This window comes from Mobula hypostoma, chromosome 20, assembly GCF_963921235.1.
Source record: "Mobula hypostoma chromosome 20, sMobHyp1.1, whole genome shotgun sequence".
Classification (NCBI taxonomy): Eukaryota; Metazoa; Chordata; class Chondrichthyes; order Myliobatiformes; family Myliobatidae; genus Mobula; species Mobula hypostoma.
The window spans coordinates 4,515,352-4,538,895 of NC_086116.1; the positions used below are offsets into that span (position 1 = coordinate 4,515,352).

At 44.3% G+C, this 23,544-nt stretch overlaps 1 protein-coding gene across 14 annotated transcripts in view; it reads left to right on the forward strand.

Annotated features, from left to right (window-relative positions):
- LOC134359288 (nuclear receptor subfamily 2 group C member 1-A-like) overlaps nucleotides 1-23,101 on the forward strand; it is a 131,403-nt gene extending 108,302 nt beyond the window's left edge. For all 14 annotated transcript variants that reach the window (XM_063072264.1, XM_063072266.1, XM_063072271.1 and 11 more), the window contains one exon: nucleotides 21,158-23,101. In XM_063072264.1, coding sequence (XP_062928334.1) covers nucleotides 21,158-21,332 — 175 coding nt within the window. In that variant the 3' untranslated portion in view covers nucleotides 21,333-23,101. The remainder of the gene's footprint in view (nucleotides 1-21,157) is intronic.
- The last annotated feature ends 443 nt before the right edge of the window (nucleotides 23,102-23,544 follow it).

The window sequence follows — 23,544 nt, forward strand, 5'->3', positions numbered from 1 at the left end:
GAAAAATTCCAAAACCTGTCAACAACTTATCAAAAATTAAAAACCAAAATTGTGAGGCTGGAAAAGTATTCATCCCCTTTGTAATTATTATGCTAATTTAACCAGGTACAGTATTATATATTACCTTACCAACTCACCCAATTCGTTGATGTAGAAAATTGGAGGATCATCTGTTTCCCATTAATTCATAAGAATAAATAACCCTCCTCTCTGTAAGGTCCAACAGTATAGTAGATTTTCAACAGACCAAACCAAATGAAGACAAAAGAGCATTCTAGTAAGTTGTGGAAATGATAATAGAGAAGCACAAATCTGGGGAAGGGTGCAAAGCCATCTCAAAGACACCAAACATACCTCAGAACTTAGTGCAGTCTATCATGAAGAAGTGGGAAAAACGTATGAACCATAGCCGCACTGCCTAGGTCAGACCGCCCCTCTAAATGTAGTCACTGGAGAAGAATTGTGCTTGTAAAAGAAGCTACTGTGACGTACACAGTCACTCTGCTTGAACTGCAGAAGTCGGTGGTTGCAACTGGAGATGACGTTCATGACTCCACAATTTCTCAGGTCTTGCACAAAAAGGGTAAGTGGCCAGGAAGAAGTCCTGGATTTAAAAAAAAAACATATCCTTGCCCATAAAGACTTTGCAAAGCATCACTTAGTAGATACCGTAAAGATGTGGTCAGATGAAAATAAAGTGGAAAACTTCTTTTGGTCTCAACACCTAGCGGTATGTGTGGCGTAAATCTAACACTACATATCAGCCAGGTAACATCATCCCTACTGTAAAGCAGAGTGGAGGTAGCATCATGCATTGGGGGTGCTTTTCAGCAGCAGGGACTGGAAATCTGGGCAGGATTAATGGGAAGACGAATGCTTCTAAGTATAGAGAGATCCATGATAAAAGCCTGCTAGCCACTGAGAGAAACCTTAAACTGGGAAGGCAGGACAATGACCCAAAGTACACTGTTAGAACCACCATGGAGTGACTTCAAATGAAGAAAATTGATGTCCTTGAGTGGCCCAGTCAGGGTCCTGACCTTTACTTGATGAACATCTCTGGTAAAAACCTTAAGATTGCTGTCCACCACGGCTCCCCAACTAATCTGGCACAGCCTGAGGACACAAACATGAGGAAATCTGCAGATGCTGGAAATTCAAGCAACACACAGAAAATGCTGGTGGAACGCAGCAGGCCAGACAGCATCCATAGGAAGAAGCACAGTCGACGTTTGGGGCTGAGACCCTTCGTCGGGCTTGAGGAATTTTGCAAGGAAGAATGGGCAAATCTTCCTCCATCATGTTGTGCAAAGCTAGTAGAGACATCCAAAAAAACTATTGGCTGTGCTGCTGCAAGAAGTGGTTCAACTAAGTACTGAGCAAAGGGGGATGAATACTTTTGAACTGTTGACATTTTAGTTTTGAGTTTTTAGTTTTACATGCTTTATAATTTTCCAATTTTGGGTTCTACTGTGAAAGGAGCATGTTATTCGCAAATTAAAAACCCTCAGTTAAATTGATCAGAATTCTTGATTGTAATACTCATTTATGTGACCGAACTGTTGGGGGCTGAACACATTTTCAAGGCACTGTATACAACCCTAAGTTTCATATTCTCGTGGCATTCATATTAAATACAAAAAACAATAGAATCAATAAAAGCCCCCACACAACAGGATGGACAAACAACCAGTATGCAAAAGATAACAGACAGCAATTACAAAAAGAAAAAAATAATAATAAATAAATAATAAATATCGAGAACATGAGATGAAGAGATTGAAAGTAAGTCCATAGGTTGTGGGAACAGTTCAGTGACGAGTGAAGTTATCTCCTCAGTATCAAGAGCCTAGTGGCTAACTGTTGCTCAGCCTAGTGGTGTGAGTCCTGAGGCTCCCGTACCACCTTCCTGATGGCCGCATTGAGAAGAGAGCACGGTCATGGTAGGGAGCTTGATAATGGATGCTGCTTTCCTGCGACAGGGCTCCGTGTTGATGTGTTCAGTGGTTTAGAGGGCTTTACCCTTGATGATCTGGGCTGTATCCACTACTTTTTGTGGGCTTTTCCATTCAAGAGCACTGGTATTTCCATACCAGGCCATGATGCAACCAGTCAATGTATTTTCCACCATACACTTCTAAAAGCTTGCCAAGGTTTTACATGACATGCTGAATCTTTGCAAACTTGTAAGAAAGTAGAGGCACTGCAGTGCTTTCTTCATAATGGCACCCAGGACAGGTCCTCTGAAACGATAACACCGAGGAATTTACAGTTGCTGACTCTCTCACCTCTGATCCCCCGATGAGGACTGGCTCGTGGACCTCCGGTTTCCTCCTCCTGGAGTCATAATCAGCTCCTTGGTCTTGCTGACATTGTGTAAGAGGTTGTTGCTGTGGCACTACTCAGCCAGATTTTCAATCTCCCTTCTATATGCTGATTCGTCATCACCTTTGATTTGGCCAACGACATTTCAGTATTGGCATTGCAGCTGTGCTTAGCCTCACAGTCATAAGTATAATGAGTAGAGCAGGGGTCTAAGCACACGACCTTGTGGTACACCTGCACTGATGGTGATTGTGGAGGAGATATTGTTGCCAATCAGAACTAACTGAGGTATGCAAGTGAGGAAATCGAAGAGCCAGTTGCACAAGGAGGTATTGAGGCCAAGATCTTAAAGCTTATTGATTAGTTTTGAGGGATGATAGTATTGAATGTTGAGCTGTAATAATTGAAGAATATCCTGATGGATGCATCTTCGCTATCCAGATGTTCCAGGGTTAGGTGAAGAGCCATTGAGATGGCATCTGCTGTGGACCTGTTGTGCTGGTAGGCAAATTGGAGAGGATCCAGATTGCCTCTCAGGCAGGAGTTAATATGTTTCATCACCAACCTCTCAAAGCACTTCATCACAACGGATACAAGTGCTACTGGATGATAGTCATTGCGTCAGGTTACCATGCTCTTTGTAGGCACCAGTATTGTTTGAAGCCTGCTTGAAGCAGGTGGGTACCTCAGACTGCTGAAGCAAGAGATTAAAGATGTCGGAGAGCACTCCAGCACTTCAGTCACTCTACTGAAGGGTGCTCTCAAGTTGGCCTCAGACACTGAAATCACAGGGTCATCAGGAGCTCTGAGAGTTTGTGAAGGTGCCTCCATATTTTGATGGTGAAAAGGAGCATAAAAGGCATTGAGCTCACCTGGAAACAAAGCCTTGTTGTCAATTATGTCGCTTTATTTCACTTTGTAGGGGATGATAGCACTCAAGCCCTGCCACAACTGTCAAGCATCCTTCAGTGATTCAAGTTTAGTCCGGAATTGCCACTTTGGACTTGAGATGGTTTCCAGAGATCATATCATGACCTACTTTGTCACCAGACTTGAATGCCACTGATCCAGCCCTCAGCAGATTATGGATCTCATGGTTCTTTAAGGCAGTTCTCAAGTGCATTACCTAAAAAGAAATTACAGGCTGCAGATTGTAGAGTAGTTCAGAAGTATATGTGGAAGGTTTGTAAGTTGACTGCAACACATCATCATGTTTCACGTGTACCATCTTTGTTATATTGTTGACACTGAGTTGAGTGTCATGTATTTGCCAACGCTGTCTAAGTTGGCAGTTGGAATTGTACTAATGTGGCATGACAATTATGGGTGAAGACAGTATGATTTCATTTTTGTCTGCTGCTTTGACAGTGTTTTCTCAAGCAGGTTTTGCCAGATTGTGGCACCCACCCAGCTGACCTATCTCTTTTGAGTTTCAGGAAACCATGTTTCATGCTGTGACCTACTAACTCTTAATGCTTTGTTTTGGATTCTTCCCTATTTATTTTATTCAGTACTTTTCTGAAGTACTTGCATGTATTAACAAGATAAATCAAGTGCTATGTTCAGGTATTTGTTTTTCAAGTTCAGTCAAAACTGACAGCAAAAGGAAGAAGCAATTTTGACTTTTTTGCTTCCACAAAAACAGTTGACCCATTTTACAAATTATCACACCAGCGTTTATTACTGTATCATAGAGCAGTTATTCCCTCTTGATTTGTTTGATAGCATGTGTAATAATTGATTCATTTGCTGCTGTTTGTAATGTGCAACCTAACCTTCCATAGCATAGTAGAAAATAATGTATGTGGATACTCAGACAGTTTGAAGCCCAGTTGTTGTTACCCAAACCAAATTTCAAAGCAGATTAGCACAAGTCTGAGATACCAGAGATATAAATTGAGAGAAATATACGATAATGGAATACTCCTCTTGCAGGATGTGGGAAGGCAGGGAGATGTCCGGTGTCCCTGACGAATAGAACTATGAGAAGTGCATCCAGCTGCAGCTTCTAACAATCTGCATTAAGGAGTTGGAGCTGGAACTAGATGAACTCCAAATCATTCAGGAGGCTGAAGTGGTGATAGAGAGGTAGCGACACCCAAGGTGCAGGACACAGTAAACTGGGTGACTGGCAGGATAGGGAAAGGGGTTAAGGAGCCAGTGCAGTGTACCCCTGTGGCCATCCCCCTCAGCAACAGATTTACTACTTTGGATACTGTTGGGGGGGTTGACCTAACAGAGGAAAGTCACAGTTGTCAGATTTTGGGCACTGAGTGTGGCTCAGAAGGGGGGTGGGGGGGGAGGAGAGGCATGCTGTAGTGATAGTGGATTCATTAGTTAAGGGAATGGATAGGGGGTTCTGTGGGAGAGATTCCCGGATGATGTGTAGCCCGCCAGGTGCCAGGGGCCAAGGCCCTGGACATCTCAGATTGAGTCCTCAACATTCTTAGTGGGAGGGTAAAAACCCAGAGGTCATGGTCTGGGTAGGTACCAATGACCCGGGTAGGGTGAGTAACAGGGTTCTGCACAGTATGTTCAGGGAGTTAGTTTAAAGGGCAGGACCTCCAGGGTTGTGATCTCATTGCTATCCGTGCCGCATGGTAGTGAGGCCAGAACTAGGATTATACAGTTTAATATGTGACTACCACCACCACAAGGAGTTGGTGTAGGAGGGAGGGAATAAGTTTTTTGGATCATTGGGTTCTCTTCCAGGGAAGGTGGGACCTATACAGAAGGGACTGTTTGCACCTGAACTGGAGGGGGACTAGTATCCTAGCAGGAAGGTTTGTTAATGCTGCACTGTGGGTTTTAAACTAGAGTTGCAGGGGGATGGGAACCAGAGTGCCAGAACAGTTAGTGGAGAGGTTGTGAAGGTAGATGTTGGTAAGATCTCAGACAAGGGCAGGAATCAAAAGGTTGAGCATGGTGCAACTAGTGTCCTGAGCTGCCTGTATTTCAATGTAAGATGTACCATCAGAAAGATGAGATAGTTGGTTTATAAACGGAGGCAATGTAAGGGGAGGCTGTTGATAGGGCAAAATTGCAGTCAATGGGATGAGTTGCAATGTGAAAGGAGGACAAAATCAAGGTGATTACAGGACTGAAGGTGTTGTAAATGAATGCACATAGTGTATGGAATAAGGTAGATGAATTTGTAGCACAGTTGTAGATTGGCATGTATGATGTTGTAGGCATCACTAAATCATGACTGAAGGAAGATTATAGCTGGGAGTTTAATGTGCAAGGATACACATTGTATCAAAAGGACAGTCGGGGGGAGGGGTGGCGTTGCTCTATTGGTAAAAAAAATATGAGATCAAATCTTTAGAAAGAGATGACATAGGGTTGGAAGGTGTTGAATCATTGTGGATAGAGCTAAGGAATTGCAAGACCCTGATGGGAGTTCTATACAGATCCCTAAACAGTAGTAATGATGTGGTCTACAAATTACAATGGGAGATAGAAAATACATGCCAAAAGAGCAATGTTATATAGTCATGGGGGGTTTAAATATGCAGATGGATTGGGAAAATCAGGTTGGTGCGAGATTCCAAGAAGGAGAATTTCAAGAATCCTATGAAATGGCTTTTTAGAGCAGCTCGAGGTTGAGCCCACTAGAGGATTGGCTATTCTGGATTGGGTGTCGTGCAATGAACCAGAATTGATTAGAGAGCTTAGGTAAAAGAACACTAAATGGAAAGTGATCATAATATGAGGAGGAGAAGCTGAAGTCAGATATATCAGTATTACTGTGAAGTAAAGGGAATTACAGAGACGTAAGAGAGGAGTTGGCCAGAATTGATTGGAAAAGAATACTGGCAGGGATGGTGTCAAGCAGCAAAGGCGGAATTTCTGGAAGCAATTCAGAAGGCACAGGATACATACATCCCAAAGAGGAAGAAGTATTCTAAAGGCAATATGGCACAATCGTGGCTAACATGAGAGGTCAAACCCAGCATAAAAGCCAAAGAGAGGGCATATAAAGGAACAAAAATTAGTGGGAAGTTACAGGATTGGGAAGCTTTTAAAAGCCAACAGGAGGAAACTTTTTTTTAAAAAAAAGTAATTAAAAAGGTAAAGATTGAATACATAAGTAAGCTACCCAGTGATGATAAAGAGGATACCAAAAGTTTCTTCAGATACATAAAGTGTAAAAGAGAGGTGAGAGTGGATATCGGACCGCTGGAAAATGATGTTGGAGAGGTAGTAATGGGGGACAAGAAAATGGCAGATGAACTGCATCAGTCTTCACTGTGGAAGACACTGACAGTATGGTGGCAGAGGTCATGAAGTGTGTGAAGTTACTATTTCCGGAGAGAACGTTCTTGGGAAACTGAAAGGTCTGAAGGTAGATAAGTCACTGGACCAGTTGGTGTACAACCCAGGGTTCTGAAAGAGGTGGCTGAAGAGATTGTGGAGGCATTGATATTGATCTTTCAAGAATCACTTGATTCTGGAATGGTCCCAGAAAATTGAAAATTGCAACTCTCACTCCTCTCTTCAAGAAGGGAGAGAGGCAGAGGAAAGGAAACTATAGGGCAGTTGGACTAGCCTTGATGGTTGGGAAGGTGTTGGAGTCTGTTACTAAGGATGAGGTCTCAGGTTTCTTGGAGGCACATGATAAAATAGGCCGTAGTCAGCATGGTTTCCTCAAGGGAAAATCTTGCCTGATAAATCTGTTGGAATTGTTTGAAGAAATAACAGGCAGGATAGACAAAGGAGAAGTAGTTGATGTTGTGTACTTGGATTTTCAGAAGGCCTTTGACAAGGTGTGACATGTGAGGCTGCTTAACAAGCCTTGAACCCATGGTGTTACAGGCCATGGTATTCTAGTATGGATAAAGCATTGGCCGATTGGCAGGCGCCAAACTGTGGGAATAAAGGGAGCCTTTCTGGTTGGCTGCCGGTAACTAGTGGTGTTCCACAGGGGTCTGTGTTGGGACAGATTCTTTTTCCATTATATGTCAATGATTTGGATGATTGACTGGATGCCATTGTGGCAAAGTTTGCAGACGATATGAAGATGGGTTGAGGGGCAGGTAGTTTTGAGGAAGTAGAGAGGCTACAGAAGGACTTGGACAGATTAAGAGAATGGGCAAAGAAGTGGCAGATGGAATACAGTGTCCACCACAGTCTGGGATAGAGCATTCCACAGATTGACTGCTGTCTGGCTAAAAGAAATTCCTCCTTGCCTCTGTTCTAAAAGGTCACCCCCTCAATTTTGAGGGTGTGCCCTCTAGTTCTGGATACTCCCACCATAGGAAACATACTCTCCACATCCACCCTATCTAGTCCTTCCAACATTCAGTGGGTTTCAACGAGATCTCCCCCACATTCTTCTAAATTCCAGTGAGTACAGGCCCAAAGCTGCCAATCGCTCCTCATATGTTAACCCCTTCATTCCTGGAATCATCCTTATGAACCTCCTCTGGACTCTCTCCAATGACGATATATCCTTTCTGAGATATGGGGCCTAAAACTGCTGAGAATACTCCAAGTGAGGCCCGACAAGTGTCTAATAAAGCCTCAGCATTATCTCTTTGCTTTTGTATCCTTTTCCCCTTGAAATAAATAAATTCCAACATTGTTTTTGCCGCCTTTACCACAGACTTGACCTGTAAGTTAACCTTATGGGTGTCTTGAATGAGGACTCCTAAGTCCCTCTGCACCTCTGATGTTTGAACCTTCACCCCATTTAGAAAATAACCCGCACTGTTGATACTTTTACCAAAATACATTATCATACATTTCCCAACACTATGTTCCATCTACCAGTTTTTGGTCCTTTCTTCCAATTTGTCTAAATCCTGCTGCAATCGCACTGCTTCCTTAGCTGTACCTACCCCTCCACCTATCTTCGTATCATCTGCAAACTTTGCCACAAAGCCATCAATTCCATTATACAAATCATTGACAAACAATGTGAAAAGTCGCAGTCCTAATACTGGCCCCTAAGGTAACACCACTAGTCACTGGCAGCCAACCAGAAAAGGCCCCCTTTACTTCCACTCGCTGCCTCCTGGTTGTCAGCCATTCCTCTATCCATGCCAGTTTTTTTTCCTGTAACACCATAGGATTTCATCTTGTTAAGCACCCTCGTGTGTGGTGCCTTCTGAAAATCCCAATAATGACATTCACTGTCTCTCCTTTTTCCACCCTACTTCTTGTTTCCTTGAAGAACTCTTAACAGATTTGGAGGCCTATATATGATTCAGATAATGGTGTTTCTTACCCTTGCAGTTCCTTAACTCCACTCACAAAGATTGAACATTCTCTGACCCTATCTCACTTCTTTCTAAAGATGTAGTTACATCTCTTACGAACAGAGCCACACCACTGCCTGTCCTTTCAATACAAAGTATATCCTTTGATGTTAAGCTTGCAACTATAGCCTTCTTTCTGCCATGACCCAGTGATGCCCACAACATCATATTGACCAATCTCTAATTGCGCTATGAGTTCATCCACCTTATTCCGAATGCTACGCATACAGTCCTGCATTCTTTGCCCTTTTGAATTTTGCCTTTGTGGTATGATGTAACTCTTTGCACCATCTGCGTATGTACCCAGTCATCGGCTTGTCCTTCCTTACATTCATATTACATCCATTTTCTACTTGTAAACCTGCGAGCTCATCCTCAGCACTACTCCCCTGCAATATTAGTTTAAACCACTCTCAACAGCTCTAGTAAACCTGCCCGCAAGAATATTGGTCCCCCCTTGGATTTAAGTACAACCTGTCCCTTTCGTACAGGTCATAGATCTCTCCCAGAAGAGATCCCAATTATTCAGAAATCTGAATCCCTGCCCCCTGCTCCAATTCTTCAACCACACATTTATTTGCCACCTCATTCTACTCCTATCATTACTGTCGCGTGGCACAGGCAGCAATCCTGAGATTGCTACCCTTGAGGCCCTACTTTCTTCCTCACTCCATGTATTCCTTTTTCAGGACCTTCTCCCTATTTCTACCTATGTCGTTGGTACCAATATGTACTACGACTTTTGGCTGCTTACCTTCCCTTTTCAGGATGTTGTGGGCACGTTCAGAAACATCACAGACCCTGGCACCTGGGAGGCAAACTACTGTCTGTTTCTTTTTTGCGTCCACAGAACCGCCTATCCGTCCCTCTAACTAGAGTCCCCTATTACTGCTGCCATTCTCCTCAGTTCCCTACCCTTCTGAGCCACAGGGCCTGAATCGGTGCCAGAGGCACGGCCGCTGTTGCTTTCCCTGGGTAGGTCATCGCCCCCCCCACAACATTACTCAAAATGGAGTACTTATTGTTGTTAAGTCTTTATGTATAGTTAATGCAGAGAATATGGGGAGAGGGCAGGAGATTGGGGTTGAGAGGAAAATTGGATCAGCCTTGATGAAATGGTGGAGCAGACTCAATGGGCCAAATGGCCTAATTCTGCTCCTATATATTATAGTCTTATGAAACCAAGTTTCAGGAACAGTTATTACCCTACAACCATCAGGCTCCTGAACTGGCGTGAGAGTAACTTCACTCAGCTCAGCTCTGAACTGATTCCACAAACAACAGACTCACTTTCAAAGACTCTACAACTCACGTTTTCAGTATTATTTTTATCTGCACAGTTTGTCTTTTGCACACTGGTTGTTGATCAGTCTTTGTTTAGTTTTCCATAAATTCTATTGTATTTCTTCATTTTTCTTGAAAATGCTGGCAAGAAAATGACCCTCAGGTTAGTATGCAGTGACATTATGTATCACTATATAAATTAACTGTGACTTTGAAATCAAAGTTGTTGAAAGTGAGGTTCTAATTTCCATTTCCTTTTGAATAGCAAAGAACTGGGTAGTTCAAGCTGTCCTTGCATTCCTTGGTCCAATATAATTGAATCAGTTCTATTTATGTTTTAATAATTTGATAAACCTGAGTTAGATCTTCCAGAAAAAAGGGCCAAGGTTCTGTTCGTCATGTTGATAATTTTCTGTACCTGTTGATAGAGTTGGGTGGTGGGGTTGGAGGTAAAATTGCAAGAAAAAGTTTGTGAACCCTTTGTAATTACCTGGTTTTCAGCATTAATTACTTAAAATGTGGTCTGATCTTCATCTAGGTCAGAATAGTAGACAAACACTATCTGCCTAAACTAGTCACAAACGAGAGAAATCAGCAGATGCTGGAAATCTGCACAAAATGCTGGAGGAACTCAGCAGGCCAGGCAGATTCTATGGAAAAAAAGTACAGTCAGCATTTTGGGCCGACACCCTTCAACAGGTCTGGAGAATAAAGATGAGTCAGTGTTAGAGGGTGTGGGAGGGGAGGAAGAAATGCAAGGTGATAAGCGAAACTGGGAGGGGGTGTGAAATAAAGAGCTGGAGAGTTGGTTGGTGAAAGAGATAAGGTTTGTCCATCATCATCGATGAAGACCTCGACACCATTAGTACTTTTTAACGAGATCGAGTCGCTAGCTCGACACTCAACCCAGCACGGATGGAAAGCGTGCCCGGGAGAGGCCCGACTTGATTCGGACTCAGGAACCTTCACTCCGGAGTCCGGCGCTGATGTCACTGCACCACCAGCCAGCTGATGGTGCCGGGACTAGCACTTGATTTGGATTTAAGTGAGAGAGAGTTGTGCAGCATCAACCTCACTCTCTCTTCCCAATTCCCATCTGGATCCAGTGGCAAGACAAGAGTCAAGACGGCTGGAGGTGGGACTAGGCGCAGTGGATGACTGGGACATCTTCTGTGTCTTGTCGTGCTCTACACGTTCCACAACACTTGCAGAGACCGCCTTCTTGACCGTTGGACCTTCCATTGATCTCGTCCGCTCAATCCGCCGGAGTCTATCTTCACATGCTGGGATAGACAACTCCCTATCTCACCGAGGGTTTGAGACCCGTCGGCTACCTTCACCTGGTTTAGCCTGCTTGTCGAAGCCGTTGCCCGGGGTGTAGCCGCTGTCGCATGCAAACAGCTACGGGGAGCCACAGGTGAGAGCTGAGTGCCAGGTGGGGACCAAAGGTGGACAAACTGCCCTGAAAAGGACGCGACATGTTCCCCCACAAGAGGTGCTACCCCTCCCTGACAGCCCATACACTCTGAAAGAGAGTGAAAGAGATACAGGGCTGGAGAAGGGGGAATCTAATAGGTGGGGACAGAAGGCCATGGAAGAAAGAAAAGGGGGAAGGAGCACCAGAGGGAGGGGATGGGCAGGTAAGGAGAAAAGGTGAGAGAGGGGAAAGGGGATGGGGAATAGAGAGAGTTAGGGAGAGGGCATTGCTGGAAGTTTGAGAAATCGATGTTGATGCCATCTGGTTGGAGGCTACCTAGACGAAACATAAGTGCTTCTCTAACCTGAGTGTGGCCTTGTCACAACAGTAGAGGAGGCCATAGATAGACTCATCAGAATGGGAAATGGAATTAAAATGGGTGGCCACCAGGAGATCTGGCTTTTTCTGGCAGACGGAGTGTAGGTGCTCGGCGAAGTGGTCTCCCAATCTATGTCACGTCTCACTAATATACAGGAGGCCACACGAGGAGCACTGGACACGAGTGCGTTCTGTGGCACTACCACCGTGCTAAGTGGGGTAGACTTCAAACAGATCTAGCAGCCCAAGACTGGGTGTCTATGAGGCACTGTGGGCCATCAGCAGGAGCAGAGTTGTGCTCAACTTCAAATTGTAACCTCATGGCCTGGCATATCCCCCACTCTAATATTACCACCAGGCCAGGGGATCAACCCTGGTTCAATGAAGAGTGCAGGAGGGCATGCCGAGAACAATGCCAGGCATACCTCAATATGAGGTGTTACCCTGATGAAGCCAAATACAGGACTACTTGCATGTCAAACACCGCAAGCAGCAATTAATAGATAGAGCAAAGTGGTCCCACAACCAACAATCAGGTCTAAGCTCTGTAGTCCTGCCACATCCAGCTGTGAATGGTGGTGAACAATCAAATAACTCTCTGGAGGAGACTCCAAGACTCCACAAATATCCCCATCCTCAATGAGAGAGGTGCCTAGCACACTGTGCAAAAGATAAGACTGAGACATTTGCAACAAACTTCAGTCAGAAATGCTGAGTAGATGATCCAGCTTGACCTCTCCCAGAAATCCCCAGCATCCCAGATGTCAGTATGCAGCCAATCTGATTCACTTCCATGTGATATCAAGAAACAGCAGAAAGCACTGTATACTGCGAAGGCTATGTGCCCAGACAAAATTCCAGCAATAGTCCTGAAGACTTGTGCTCCAGAACTTTCTGCACCACTAGCCAAGCTGTTCCAGTACAGCTACAATACCAGCATCTACCCAGAAATGTGGAAAATTGCCCAGGTATGTCCTGTACACAAGAACAGGACAAGTCCAATCCAGCCAATTACTGCTCTATCAGCCTACTCTCAATCATCAGCAAAGTAATGGAGGGGTCATCAACTACTCGGCAATAACCTGCTTACGGATGCCCAGTTTGGGTTCCATCGAGGCCACTCAGCTCCTGACTTCATCACCTCCTTGGTCCAAGCATGGACCAAAGAGCTAAATACCAGAGATGAGGTGAGAGTGATAACCCACAACATCAAGGCAGCACTTGACCAAATATGGCATCAGGTGCCCTAACTAAAATAGAGTCAACGGGAATTAGGAGGAAAACCCTCTGCTGGTTGGAATCATACCTGACACAGAGGAAGATGGTTGTGGTGGTTGGAGGTCAATCATCTCATCCTCAGGACATCACTGCGGGAGTTCCTCAGGAAGTGTCCTAGGACTAACCATCTTCAGCTGATTCATCAATGACCTTCCTTCTGTCATAAGGTCAGAAGTGGGGATTTTCGCAGATGACTGCACGATGCTCTGCACCATTTGTGACTCCTCAGATAGTGAAGCAGTTCATACCAAATGCAGCAGGATCTGGACAATATCCAGGCTTGGGCTGACAAGTGGCAAGTAGCATTCGAGCCATGAAAGTGCCAGGCAATGACCATCTCCAACAAGAGAGGCTCTAGCCATCGTCCCTTGACATTCAGCAGCATCACCATCTCCGAATCCCCTACTATCAACAACCTGGGGGTTACCATTGACGGGAACTGAACTGGTCTAGCCATATAAACCCCATGGCTACCAGAGCAGGTCATAAAACATGGCAGATAATGGTGATGATTCATAGATTACGAATGTTCCTAAGGTTACGAATGTTTTTATCATTTAGTTAGAGGTCTGCCTTTACTATCCTTTCTTGCCATTAAAGCTAATGAAAGCACGTTTGCTTTGAAATCCATTCCCCACTCATTCCCATTTGCTCAATCTGTTAACATAATTTTGTGATTCGGTACTACCAATGAGTACATAGTTTTAATGCCATCTATCTTTGTGCCATTGGTGTGAGGTCCCAGAAAGTAGCTGCTGTTTCTCAAAAACTGGTCATATTTATGTACTTGCTACTGGCTGTGAGAGACACCAGCATCTCTAGAGTAACTGAGTGTTACGTACCCCGTAACTGGGTTGCCAAACCAGCAGAAATGGATCACTCAGTTGGAGTCTGAATTACTAGAACTAAGAAAGTTTTATTAAAGAAACAAGCAACACAGTAATCGAAAGGATAATAAATGCAACAGTTCAGCAATGATAAACACACATGTGCATAGAATTAAGATAACAGGATCAATCAAGCTCTATCGTTGTCTAGGGGTAAATGACCAATTTCAAAGTGACACAAAGTCCAGTTCAATTTAGTTCAGTTCGCAGTAATCGTTGCCATGGCGATGGACAATGTGGGGGGGAAGGAGAGAGAGATCGAATGATCATTCCAAAACGGCTTCCACTCACAGACCTGCGATATTGCTCACAAGCAGCTTTCAGGCGAGTCCTTTGTGATGTCACCTGACGACTGTGACCCCTCCTCCAGATGCGGTCGATCCTCTGCAGTGAACCCGGCACCCAAGCGAGGGTGGACACACACTGGGTTCCCGCTGATCGTACCTTTCCACCCTGTGCGTTTATGGCCCGATACTTCCCACCGACTTGTGAGAGGCGCACCGCTTCCAGGGTCTCGTTACCTCGGGTGTCGTGTGTCCTGCCTTAGTGAACCTGTCCCTTTTTATCCCCTGCTGGGGTATCGCCTGTCCATCACTTCAAACAGTTCAGGGTTCAAAGGGGGAGCCGCTCTAGACAGCTCTCTCTCCCATCCCTTCATTACACATCTCCAGATTGCCTGTCCATCACTTCAAACAGTTCAGGGTTCAAAGGGGGAGCCGATCTTGACAATACCCAGACTGATGGCTCCTTCATTAACACCTCCAAATGCTGCTTCATTGTGTGCCTTATCTCTCCCTCCCCTGAGGACAGGTGGCAGACCAACTGCTGATGCCACTGATGCTATCCCAGGCCAGCAAACATCTTAATTTATGTGTATTCTCGTCACACTTCCCCCCCTTTAAGGATTTTTACCGGGGTAAAAATTACAAACATGAGTACATTATTTGATACACACAAATATACATCTTTATCAGCTATTTGGCTAATACAGCAAATTTGAAGTTGTCAACTTGACAGGCAGTCAGCCATCACATTTTCCTGTTCTTTTTATATGTGTTATTAATAATCCCTTAGACCAGGCTCCAACTTAGCAAACTTCATAGTGGCCAAAAACACTGATGAATTGCGATCAATGTAACCTCTCATTTGGTTTTGTTCCGAACCACAATAACAAGGGTCGTCCCATTCCGACTTAGTTTTCTCTCGCAAGGGCTTAGTAGGAGGGGGAGAGGTAGTGACCGCAGAGTTATTGCAAAACTTCCTACAGTACCCCACCATCTCCAAGAGCCTTCTGAGGGCCCTCTTGTCTGTCGGGGTTGGGAGGTCAGCGATAGCCTGCACTGTAGCTTGTATCGCTGCCAGCTGCCCCTGTGTCACCACAATTCCCAGGTAAGTGACCTTCGTGTGGCCGAACTCATTTTTTTCAAGGTTCACTATCAAGCTGGCTTCAGACAGCCGTATTAAATTGCCAATACACACCTCTGTGTTCGTCAGCCCTTTAGTCACTGAATTACTCATTCTATATGGATGTTGTTTACTAGGCTGGCCAATTGTAACAGATACCACCCAACGTCCCAGTTCTTTGCATCGCCTCAGGACAATCAAACACACGTGTGCAAGTCGCTTAATTACTTCTCCTAAAGAGCGGCTTTGTTCAGGGATTAAGGGAGAGACCTTATCAGTAGACCTGGCCAAAACAATAGCCTTCTCCCATCTGATCGATCCCATACTAATCTTTTCAAAATGGTTTTTTTCTCTTATCAGGGGGCCCCTAGCTTAATTGATTTCCACGCTAACACCGACTAGGTTTGTTAGCATATCAAAAGCCGGTGACCGTCTCAGTTCGTGTCGATCATGATCAATAACATTTTTCCCCCTGGGCAGCCGGTAAACCTCTCATGATTCCACCAACTGTTTCCTCCAGCTTCGCAAAATGTCCACAGGGGGGTACCTCGTGGGCCATGTTAAAAACCTCATCCCCATAACTCTTTTGCACCACCCCCCCTTCCTCATCTGCGGGCACGGTACTTGGTCTCCCTTTCTTCCTTAGCACTTCCTCCTCCGCACAATAGCCTACTAGTTCCCTTGTCAAGTCTGTGTCAGAGAGAGCTGTCTCTGCCGAATCCATCAGCTCCTCGTCCCGCTCCTGTGCCTGTATAAAGTCCCCCCGGCTAATGCTAAGTCTGTCCCAGCTCCCTCACTACCTCTTGTCTCACTACACTCCTTCTTTTCATTTTCTACCCCCTTCTCGTGCAAGGTTGGCAGAAACGTTTCAGCTAAATTTACCACCGCAGCTAAATTCACTACCGCAGCCCCATGATGAACCTGTGAGTCCATGGGTGGGGCCTCAATGCTGGCAGGCTGACCTGTCAATCTCACGACTGGGAACACGATTCCCCCGGCGATGTCATTACCGAGCAAGACTTCCACGCCTTTCATCGGTAATTCGGACCTCACCCCGATCGTGACTAGTCCAGAGACCAGGTTGCTTTGTAAGTGTATCTGGTGCAAAGGGACTGACTCTGTCCCTTCCCCAACGCCTTTGACCTTTACCTCCCCAGTCTGGGTCTCTGAGCTAAACTCTAATACACTCTTCAGTATTAGAGACTGACACGCTCCCGTGTCTCTCCAGATCCGCACTGGAACTGGTTTTAACCCCTCCTTCACTGACACCAATCCGGCCAAGATAAACCTCTCGCGCCCTTCCTGAACTTTGGCAGACCTGTCCTTCCCTAGCGGTTCGCTTAACAGCTCGATACAGCCAGTCAAAATCGCTGTCTTCCCTTTTCCTGTCTCCTTCTTTGGGGCAAAGCACCTGGACGCAAAGTGTCCGACTTTCCCACAATTATAACAGACGACCCCAGAAGACTTCCTGCCAGACTGCTTCCGGTCTACCTTATCCTTCTCACTAGTCCTCGGCTTACTTTCTGACTTTTCCGGCGGACTCTCCCCGCCGTCCTGACTGCCCTTCTGGTAGCCTTTACTCGGGGCAAACTTCATTTTATGCGTCAACGCATACTCATCCGCTAACTTAGCAGTGGCGGCTAACGTGGCTGCCTCCTTCTCATCTAGGTAGGGTCTCATACCCTCAGGGACACAACCTTTAAACTGCTCAATCAGAATCAGCTGTAGCAGTCTGTCATAATCCCCCTCTACCCCCTTTGAGGCACACCAACGCTCACAATATGTCTACATCTCACGGGCAAACTCCAAATACGTGCTTCCTCGCATTCCAGAACCTCTGCTGGTATGCCTCCGGGACCAACTCATAAATCCTGAGGATGGCCTCTTTCACCACCTCATACCTCTGGGCATCTTCCGCGGACAAAGCAGAGTAAGCTTCTTGGGCTTTCCCTTTCAGTACACTCTGAAGTAAAACAGCCCACTTATCCCTCGGCCAGTCCTGACTTATAGCCACTTTTTCGAAATGGAGGAAGTACCGATCCACGTCGGTATCGTCAAATGGGGGAACCAGCCTAACCTGGGTCGCCCGGAACCCTCCACCTTGGGTCGGCACGAGCCCCTGCTCTGCCCTTAACCTTAACTTCTCCAGCTCGAATTCCCTTTCCCTCTGTTTCTCCAACTGCCTCTCTTCGCGCTCCAACTGCCTCTCTCTCTCTTTCCTTTCTAACTCTCTCTCCTTCTCTTCTCGCTGCAACTGCCTCTCTCTCTCTCTCTCTCCTGCTCTTCTCGCTGTAGCAGTCTCTCTCTCTCTTTCTCTTCTCTCTCCAACTGTCTCTCTCTCTCTTGCCTTTCTAACTCTCTCTCCTGCTCTTCTCACTGTAACTGTCTATCCCTCTCTTTCTCTTCTCGCTCCAACTGCCGTACCCGGAACTCGTGCTCGAGTCTCAGTTTTTCAAGCTGCACCTGTACCGCGTCTCCAGCAGGTTTTTCAATAGACACTACCCCCAGCTCACCTTGAGGAAACACACCTTTTGATACATAGTGCTCTACGATAGCTCTGTGTATCTCCTCTCTCCTCATTGTCGACTTCCCCTTAGCAAGATTCAACCGTTTGGCCACAGCTACCAATTCCGATTTCCTGGCATCCTCTAATGCCTCCAAGGTCGGCGCCTTTTAAATTCCTCAGCCTCCATTTCTGCTGTTTGTCTTTTCTTTCTTTCGGGAATTTTAACCCAATCAATTTACTCCGTCCCAAATTTAGCGTTCAAAATCGCGGACGAGAACCCCAATTATGTTACGTACCCCGTAACTGGGTTGCCAAACCAGCAGAAATGGCACTCAGTTGGAGTCTGGATTACTAGAACTAAGGAAGTTTTATTAAAGAAACAAGCAACACAGTAATCGAAAGGATAATAAATGCAACAGTTCAGCAATGATAAACACAGGGATAAATGACCAATTTCAAAGTGATACAAAGTCCAGTTCAATTTAGTTCAGTTCGCAGTAATCGTTGCCACGGCGATGGACAACGTGGGGGGGGAGGGAGGAGAGAACGGGAACGACTGATCATTCAGAAACGGCTTCCACTCACAGACCGGCGATATTGCTCACAAGCAGCTTTCGGGTGAGTCCTTTGTGATGTCACCTGAGGTCACCGACTGTGACCCCCTCCTCCAGATGCGGTCGATCCTCTGCAGTGAACCCGGCACCCAAGCGAGGGTGGACACACACCGGGTTCCCACTGATCGTACCTTTCCACCCTGTGCGTTTATGGCCCGGTACTTCCCACCGACTTGTGAGAGGCACACAGCTTCCAGGGTCTCGTTACCTCGGGTGTCGTGTGTCCTGCCTTAGCGAACCTGTCCCTCTTTATCCCCTGCTGGGGTATCGCCTGTCCATCACTTCAAACAGTTCAGGGTTCAAAGGGGGAGCCGCTCTAGACAGCTCTCTCTCCCATCCCTTCATTACACATCTCCAGATTGCCTGTCCATCACTTCAAACAGTTCAGGGTTCAAAGGGGGAGCCGATCTTGACAATACCCAGACTGATGGCTCCTTCATTAACACCTCCAAATGCTGCCTCATTGTGTGCCTTATCTCTCCCTCCCCTGAGGACAGGTGGCAGACCAACTGCTGATGTCACTGGTGCTATCCCAGGCCAGCAAACATCTTAATTTATGTGTATTCTCGTCACATGAGTCTCTGCAAAATAAGTGACTATATTGTGGGCATGTGGCCAAGTGGCTAAGGCGTTGGTCTAGTGATCTGAAGGTCGTGAGTTTGAGCCCTAGCCAAGGCAGCGTGTTGTATCCTTGAGCAAGGCACTTAATCACACATTGCTCTGCGATGACACTGGTGCCAAGCTGTATGGGTCCTAATGCCCTTCCCTTGGACAACATTGGTGTCGTGGAGAGGGGAGACTTGCAGCATGGTCTTCCATACAACCTTGCCCAGGCCTGTGCCCTGGAGAGTGAAGATTTTCCAGGCACAGATCCATGGTCTCGCAAGACTAACGGATGCCTTTATTTATGACTTCATCACGACATTGCTTTAACAGTTTTCTTTTATATTTCTGATGTACAACCAACTTGTTCCTCTTTGTTCAAAACATGTAACTACAAAAGCACCAAATGAATTTGGTAGTCTTATGAGGATAGATTGAGTGAACGAGGGCTTTTGTCTGGAGCAAAGGAGGATGAGAGGCGACTTGATAGAGATGAAGAAGATAATAAGAGACATGGATTAAGTGAATATCCAGAGACTTTTTCACAGGACAGAAATGGTTAATACACAGGGCCATATGTTTAAAATGATTGGAGGAAAGTGGGAGATCGTCAGAAGTAAGCCTTTTGCACAGCATGGTGGTGCGGAATGCAGTGTAGAGGCTGATACGTTAGGGGAAGTTAAGAAACTCTTAGGCAAATGGACATAGAAAATTGGAGGGGTTAGACTGAGCCTCAGAGTAGGTTAAAAAGGTTGGTACGTTGTGGTGCCTCGTGTCTGTATGTGTGTTATAACTGAAAATAGAATGCTCTCAAATACTGTATCAGTTTTTAAACTGTAGATTTCTATGTTCTATGCTGGTGGCAGTGGTCTTTTAAGAGACTCTTAGGTAGGTACATGGAGCTTAGTAAAATAGAGAGCAGTGTGAAAGGGAAATTCAAGGCAGTTTCTGGAGCAGGTTACATGGTCGGCACAACATTGTGGCCAAAGGGCCTGTATTGTGCTGTAGGTTTCTATGTTCTAACAATCAATGTGGTAATATAGTTTCATAATATTGGATGCTGCAGCTCACCATGGTATATCCCACAATGTGGTTTTGTGAGGTAAGAGAAAAGAAAATGAATTCCCTAAGTATTGAGAAAGGCAGAACAAATTAGATCTGGGGTAGTTTTCCTATCAAGAAGTTTGGTGAACATTTTTCCTTCAGACGTTCTGTTGGACAGTGATGTACTTGTATTATTTTCTGTTTTCTCTCTGGTTGTATTTGTAAGGAATGAAAGCCAGTCAGACTGTAACATGAATTACATACACATTGATCAGTTGTAAGTTCTAAATAACACAAAGTACTAGAGGAACTCAGCAGGTTAAGCATTATCTATGGAGAGGAATAAAGAGTCAACATTTCGGGCAGTGACCCTTCATCAGGATTCACGAACGGTCTTGGTCTGAAACTTTGACTCCATTCCTTTCCGTAGATGCTACTTGATCTGCTGAGTTGCTCCAGCATTTTGTGTGTATTACTCTGGATTTCCAGTATCTGCAGAATCTTGTGTTTAAGATGTAATCTTTATTTTATGTCCTAATGATTCCATGTTGTTGTGCTGAAGGGAGTGAGCACAGCTTGTAGTCTCGAATTCTGACACAGTTCTAAGCAAGGCTCTGCCGTTGAGTGTGTTGTACTGGCTGTCTAGTGCAACATGAGTTATTAATCTCTTCTCCACTTTCAGATGTGGTCAGTCCTGTGACATAACATGAGCATTGAGATTTGCTGATAGGCTTTACTGCGTGTTCAGCACAAGTGAGGATGAGTTGCTAATGTATTTCCCACTGTGTAAGACCACTTTCTCCAAGCTGTCTTATGGGATCGAGGATGACTCACTTGCACCCCCCCCCATTTGGGTTTTGGGGTGTCTAATGAGCCGGTTTTGGGAATTACAGACTGCTCTAGGCTATGTCCCAGTTGTCAGCCGCATTTGTTTACAACCATCAATTATCTATCAAGAAAGTAATCCTTGTGAAGATTTCTGTATATGTGCCAGAGTCTTGTAACATTTGAACCATTTCATTTCAAAGTGAAAATTAAAATTAATAACTTCTGTAATTTTACCAAAGCAAATTTTATTAGTTTATGTGATGCAAGCATGAATTGCTTTAAACAGCAGGGATAAGGTTCTAACATAAATTTATAATTCGTTTCAGGCTATCACGGTTGCTGCTTAGATTGCCTGCTCTCCGACTCATGAGTTCCGCCATCACAGAAGAACTCTTCTTTGCTGGACTAATAGGAAATGTGCAAATTGACAGTATAATACCTTACATATTGCGAATGGAAACTGCAGAGTACAACAGCCAAATCACAGGGTCTGCAGTGTGATTTAACACCTATGAACAATTGTAGCAACCTGTTGAAAGCTTCTTCGCCTTCACTTCCACAATGAAGGACAATTGCAGGTTGTTCATGTAAAAAAAATCACGGGGTAGTCTTTAACAAAGAATGAAAGAAACAATTCATGGAGACTAGACTGTGAATATTTTTCATTGATGAATTGTGCTTGATAGCAGTTGTAATAAAAAAAAAGTGACCATGAATGAGCCCTTCCTTTTTTAAAATTGTTAGTTTCTGCAGTTTGCAGAATGCGTGTACAGCTTGGGTTGAAAACGCCATGATCATATATTTGTTTACCCCAATTTTTTTTTTAATTTTTATAGGACTGTATTTGACTAAACAGTCATTTGAGAACAATGGGCTTGTTTAATGTCTCGATAACATATTGATAAAGCACCAATGTTGCATGTCTGAGACTGTTCCAGTATATAGCATAACGTTTAGATGTAGATCCAGACACCTTATTGGGCAAGTATTGGGCAACTATGTGAATAGCTGGCAAATTGTCTTTATCGAATGAATGTGTCATTGTATCTGGTAGCTTAATTTTATTGGTATCACATCTGTATCCTTTTTTGATAAATAAGAACGTAAGGAATATGAGACAAGACAAATTAATTTGCTGTGTTACCATGCAAAGCTTATGTTAGATTTAGTGGTCCTGTCCATTGTAAAGTTACATTGAAGCACACCTGATTTTCAATGGACTGACAACGTGGCCCAATTGGTATATATCCTAAGGAAGCAGTCTCACATCTATTTCAAAGTCACGCGCAGAATTATTAAAAGAAAAATAAATAACTCAAATTGGATGTTTTATAAAAAGCAGCTGTAAAACTATCTTATTGTAGCACTTTGATAGCTGTCAAGAAAACACCAATGGAAAATGTTATTCTGAATTGTCCCAATTTCTTTCCCTGCCACCAGTCCTTCAGCCCACACCTGAATTTTGATTTTCAGCCATTACCCTGCTTAAAGTCCATCAAAGCACGGTAGAATTGAAAATTTAGCAGGCACAGAGAGAGAGAAACTGATGTTCCTACTTCAAGGGATATCAGTGGCAAAAATTTGAATAAATAAATTTTCACATTTAAAATTGCTGGAAAAGAATGACTTGGGTGATGGGCCCAGAAGCCATGGGCTAGACACAACTTTATTTGTGCTAAAATCTCCTGAAGCATAGTAATTGACTTCAACTTTATGTTCAATAAAATGAAAATCGTTGCTAGGTATTTAGTCTGTACAGTTACAGGTTTAGCCAGTTTTTGTGTTGCGCCAATGTTTTCTGCTGCACTACAGTGGAAATATTGCCTGCATCAGAACGTTTTATGGAATGTCATTTGCAAATACATGTTTTCTGTACGAATTGTGGTTTACAATATTCAACTTTAGAATTTTATAAAATGTCCTGTCAAACACTTGGAGCTGAAAGAAATGCTAGCATTGAGAAACTAGAGATTACATCGCCTGTTATTTTGTTAGGTTTCTTTCACTAATTACTTGCCTTCCTTTGAAGGAAGCCTTTTTCATTCAGCAGTCATAATCTGCTGCAGATTTCCATTAAGTCCGAATCTGTGTTTATTTTTATTTGAAGGTAGGGTAAGAGTATATTCTTTTTTGGTTTGCTGAAGCCAGGTGGGGTGGAAACAAAACGGTATCAAGTGAAACATCTGACTTGCTAGCTTTCTCACCAGCTTTTGCAGGATAACTTAAGTTGACTATTTTGTATAAAAACAAAATATATAATTTAAAAATCATTTCTGTGTCTGATTCTTTAAGCCCATTTCCTTCTTCCCACCCTGTGCATTCACAATCAAGGCTCTTGTATGTTTCTAAAAATTTTTCTATTCCTTGCAGGGCACATTCACAGACCACAAAGCAGAACATTTAAGTTAATGTAAATGCTAGATTCTATAACTAATGAAAATATGTTCATGTTGATAAAGGATTAACAACCCCCTGGAGCAAACATTGGTGATGTAAAATAGCACCATTTGATTTGTCTATACTAACTGACAGCTGCCGCAAAAGAACAAATTTCATATCATATATCAGTGATAATCCTGACTCTGAAAGGCCAACCCATTCATTACTTGTATTTCCTGATACATTTCCATATCAGGAAATGTAGGATCCAATCATTAGTTGTTGCCACGACAATCAAGAATTGGTTTCATTTTCCCATGTTCCAGGACATGGA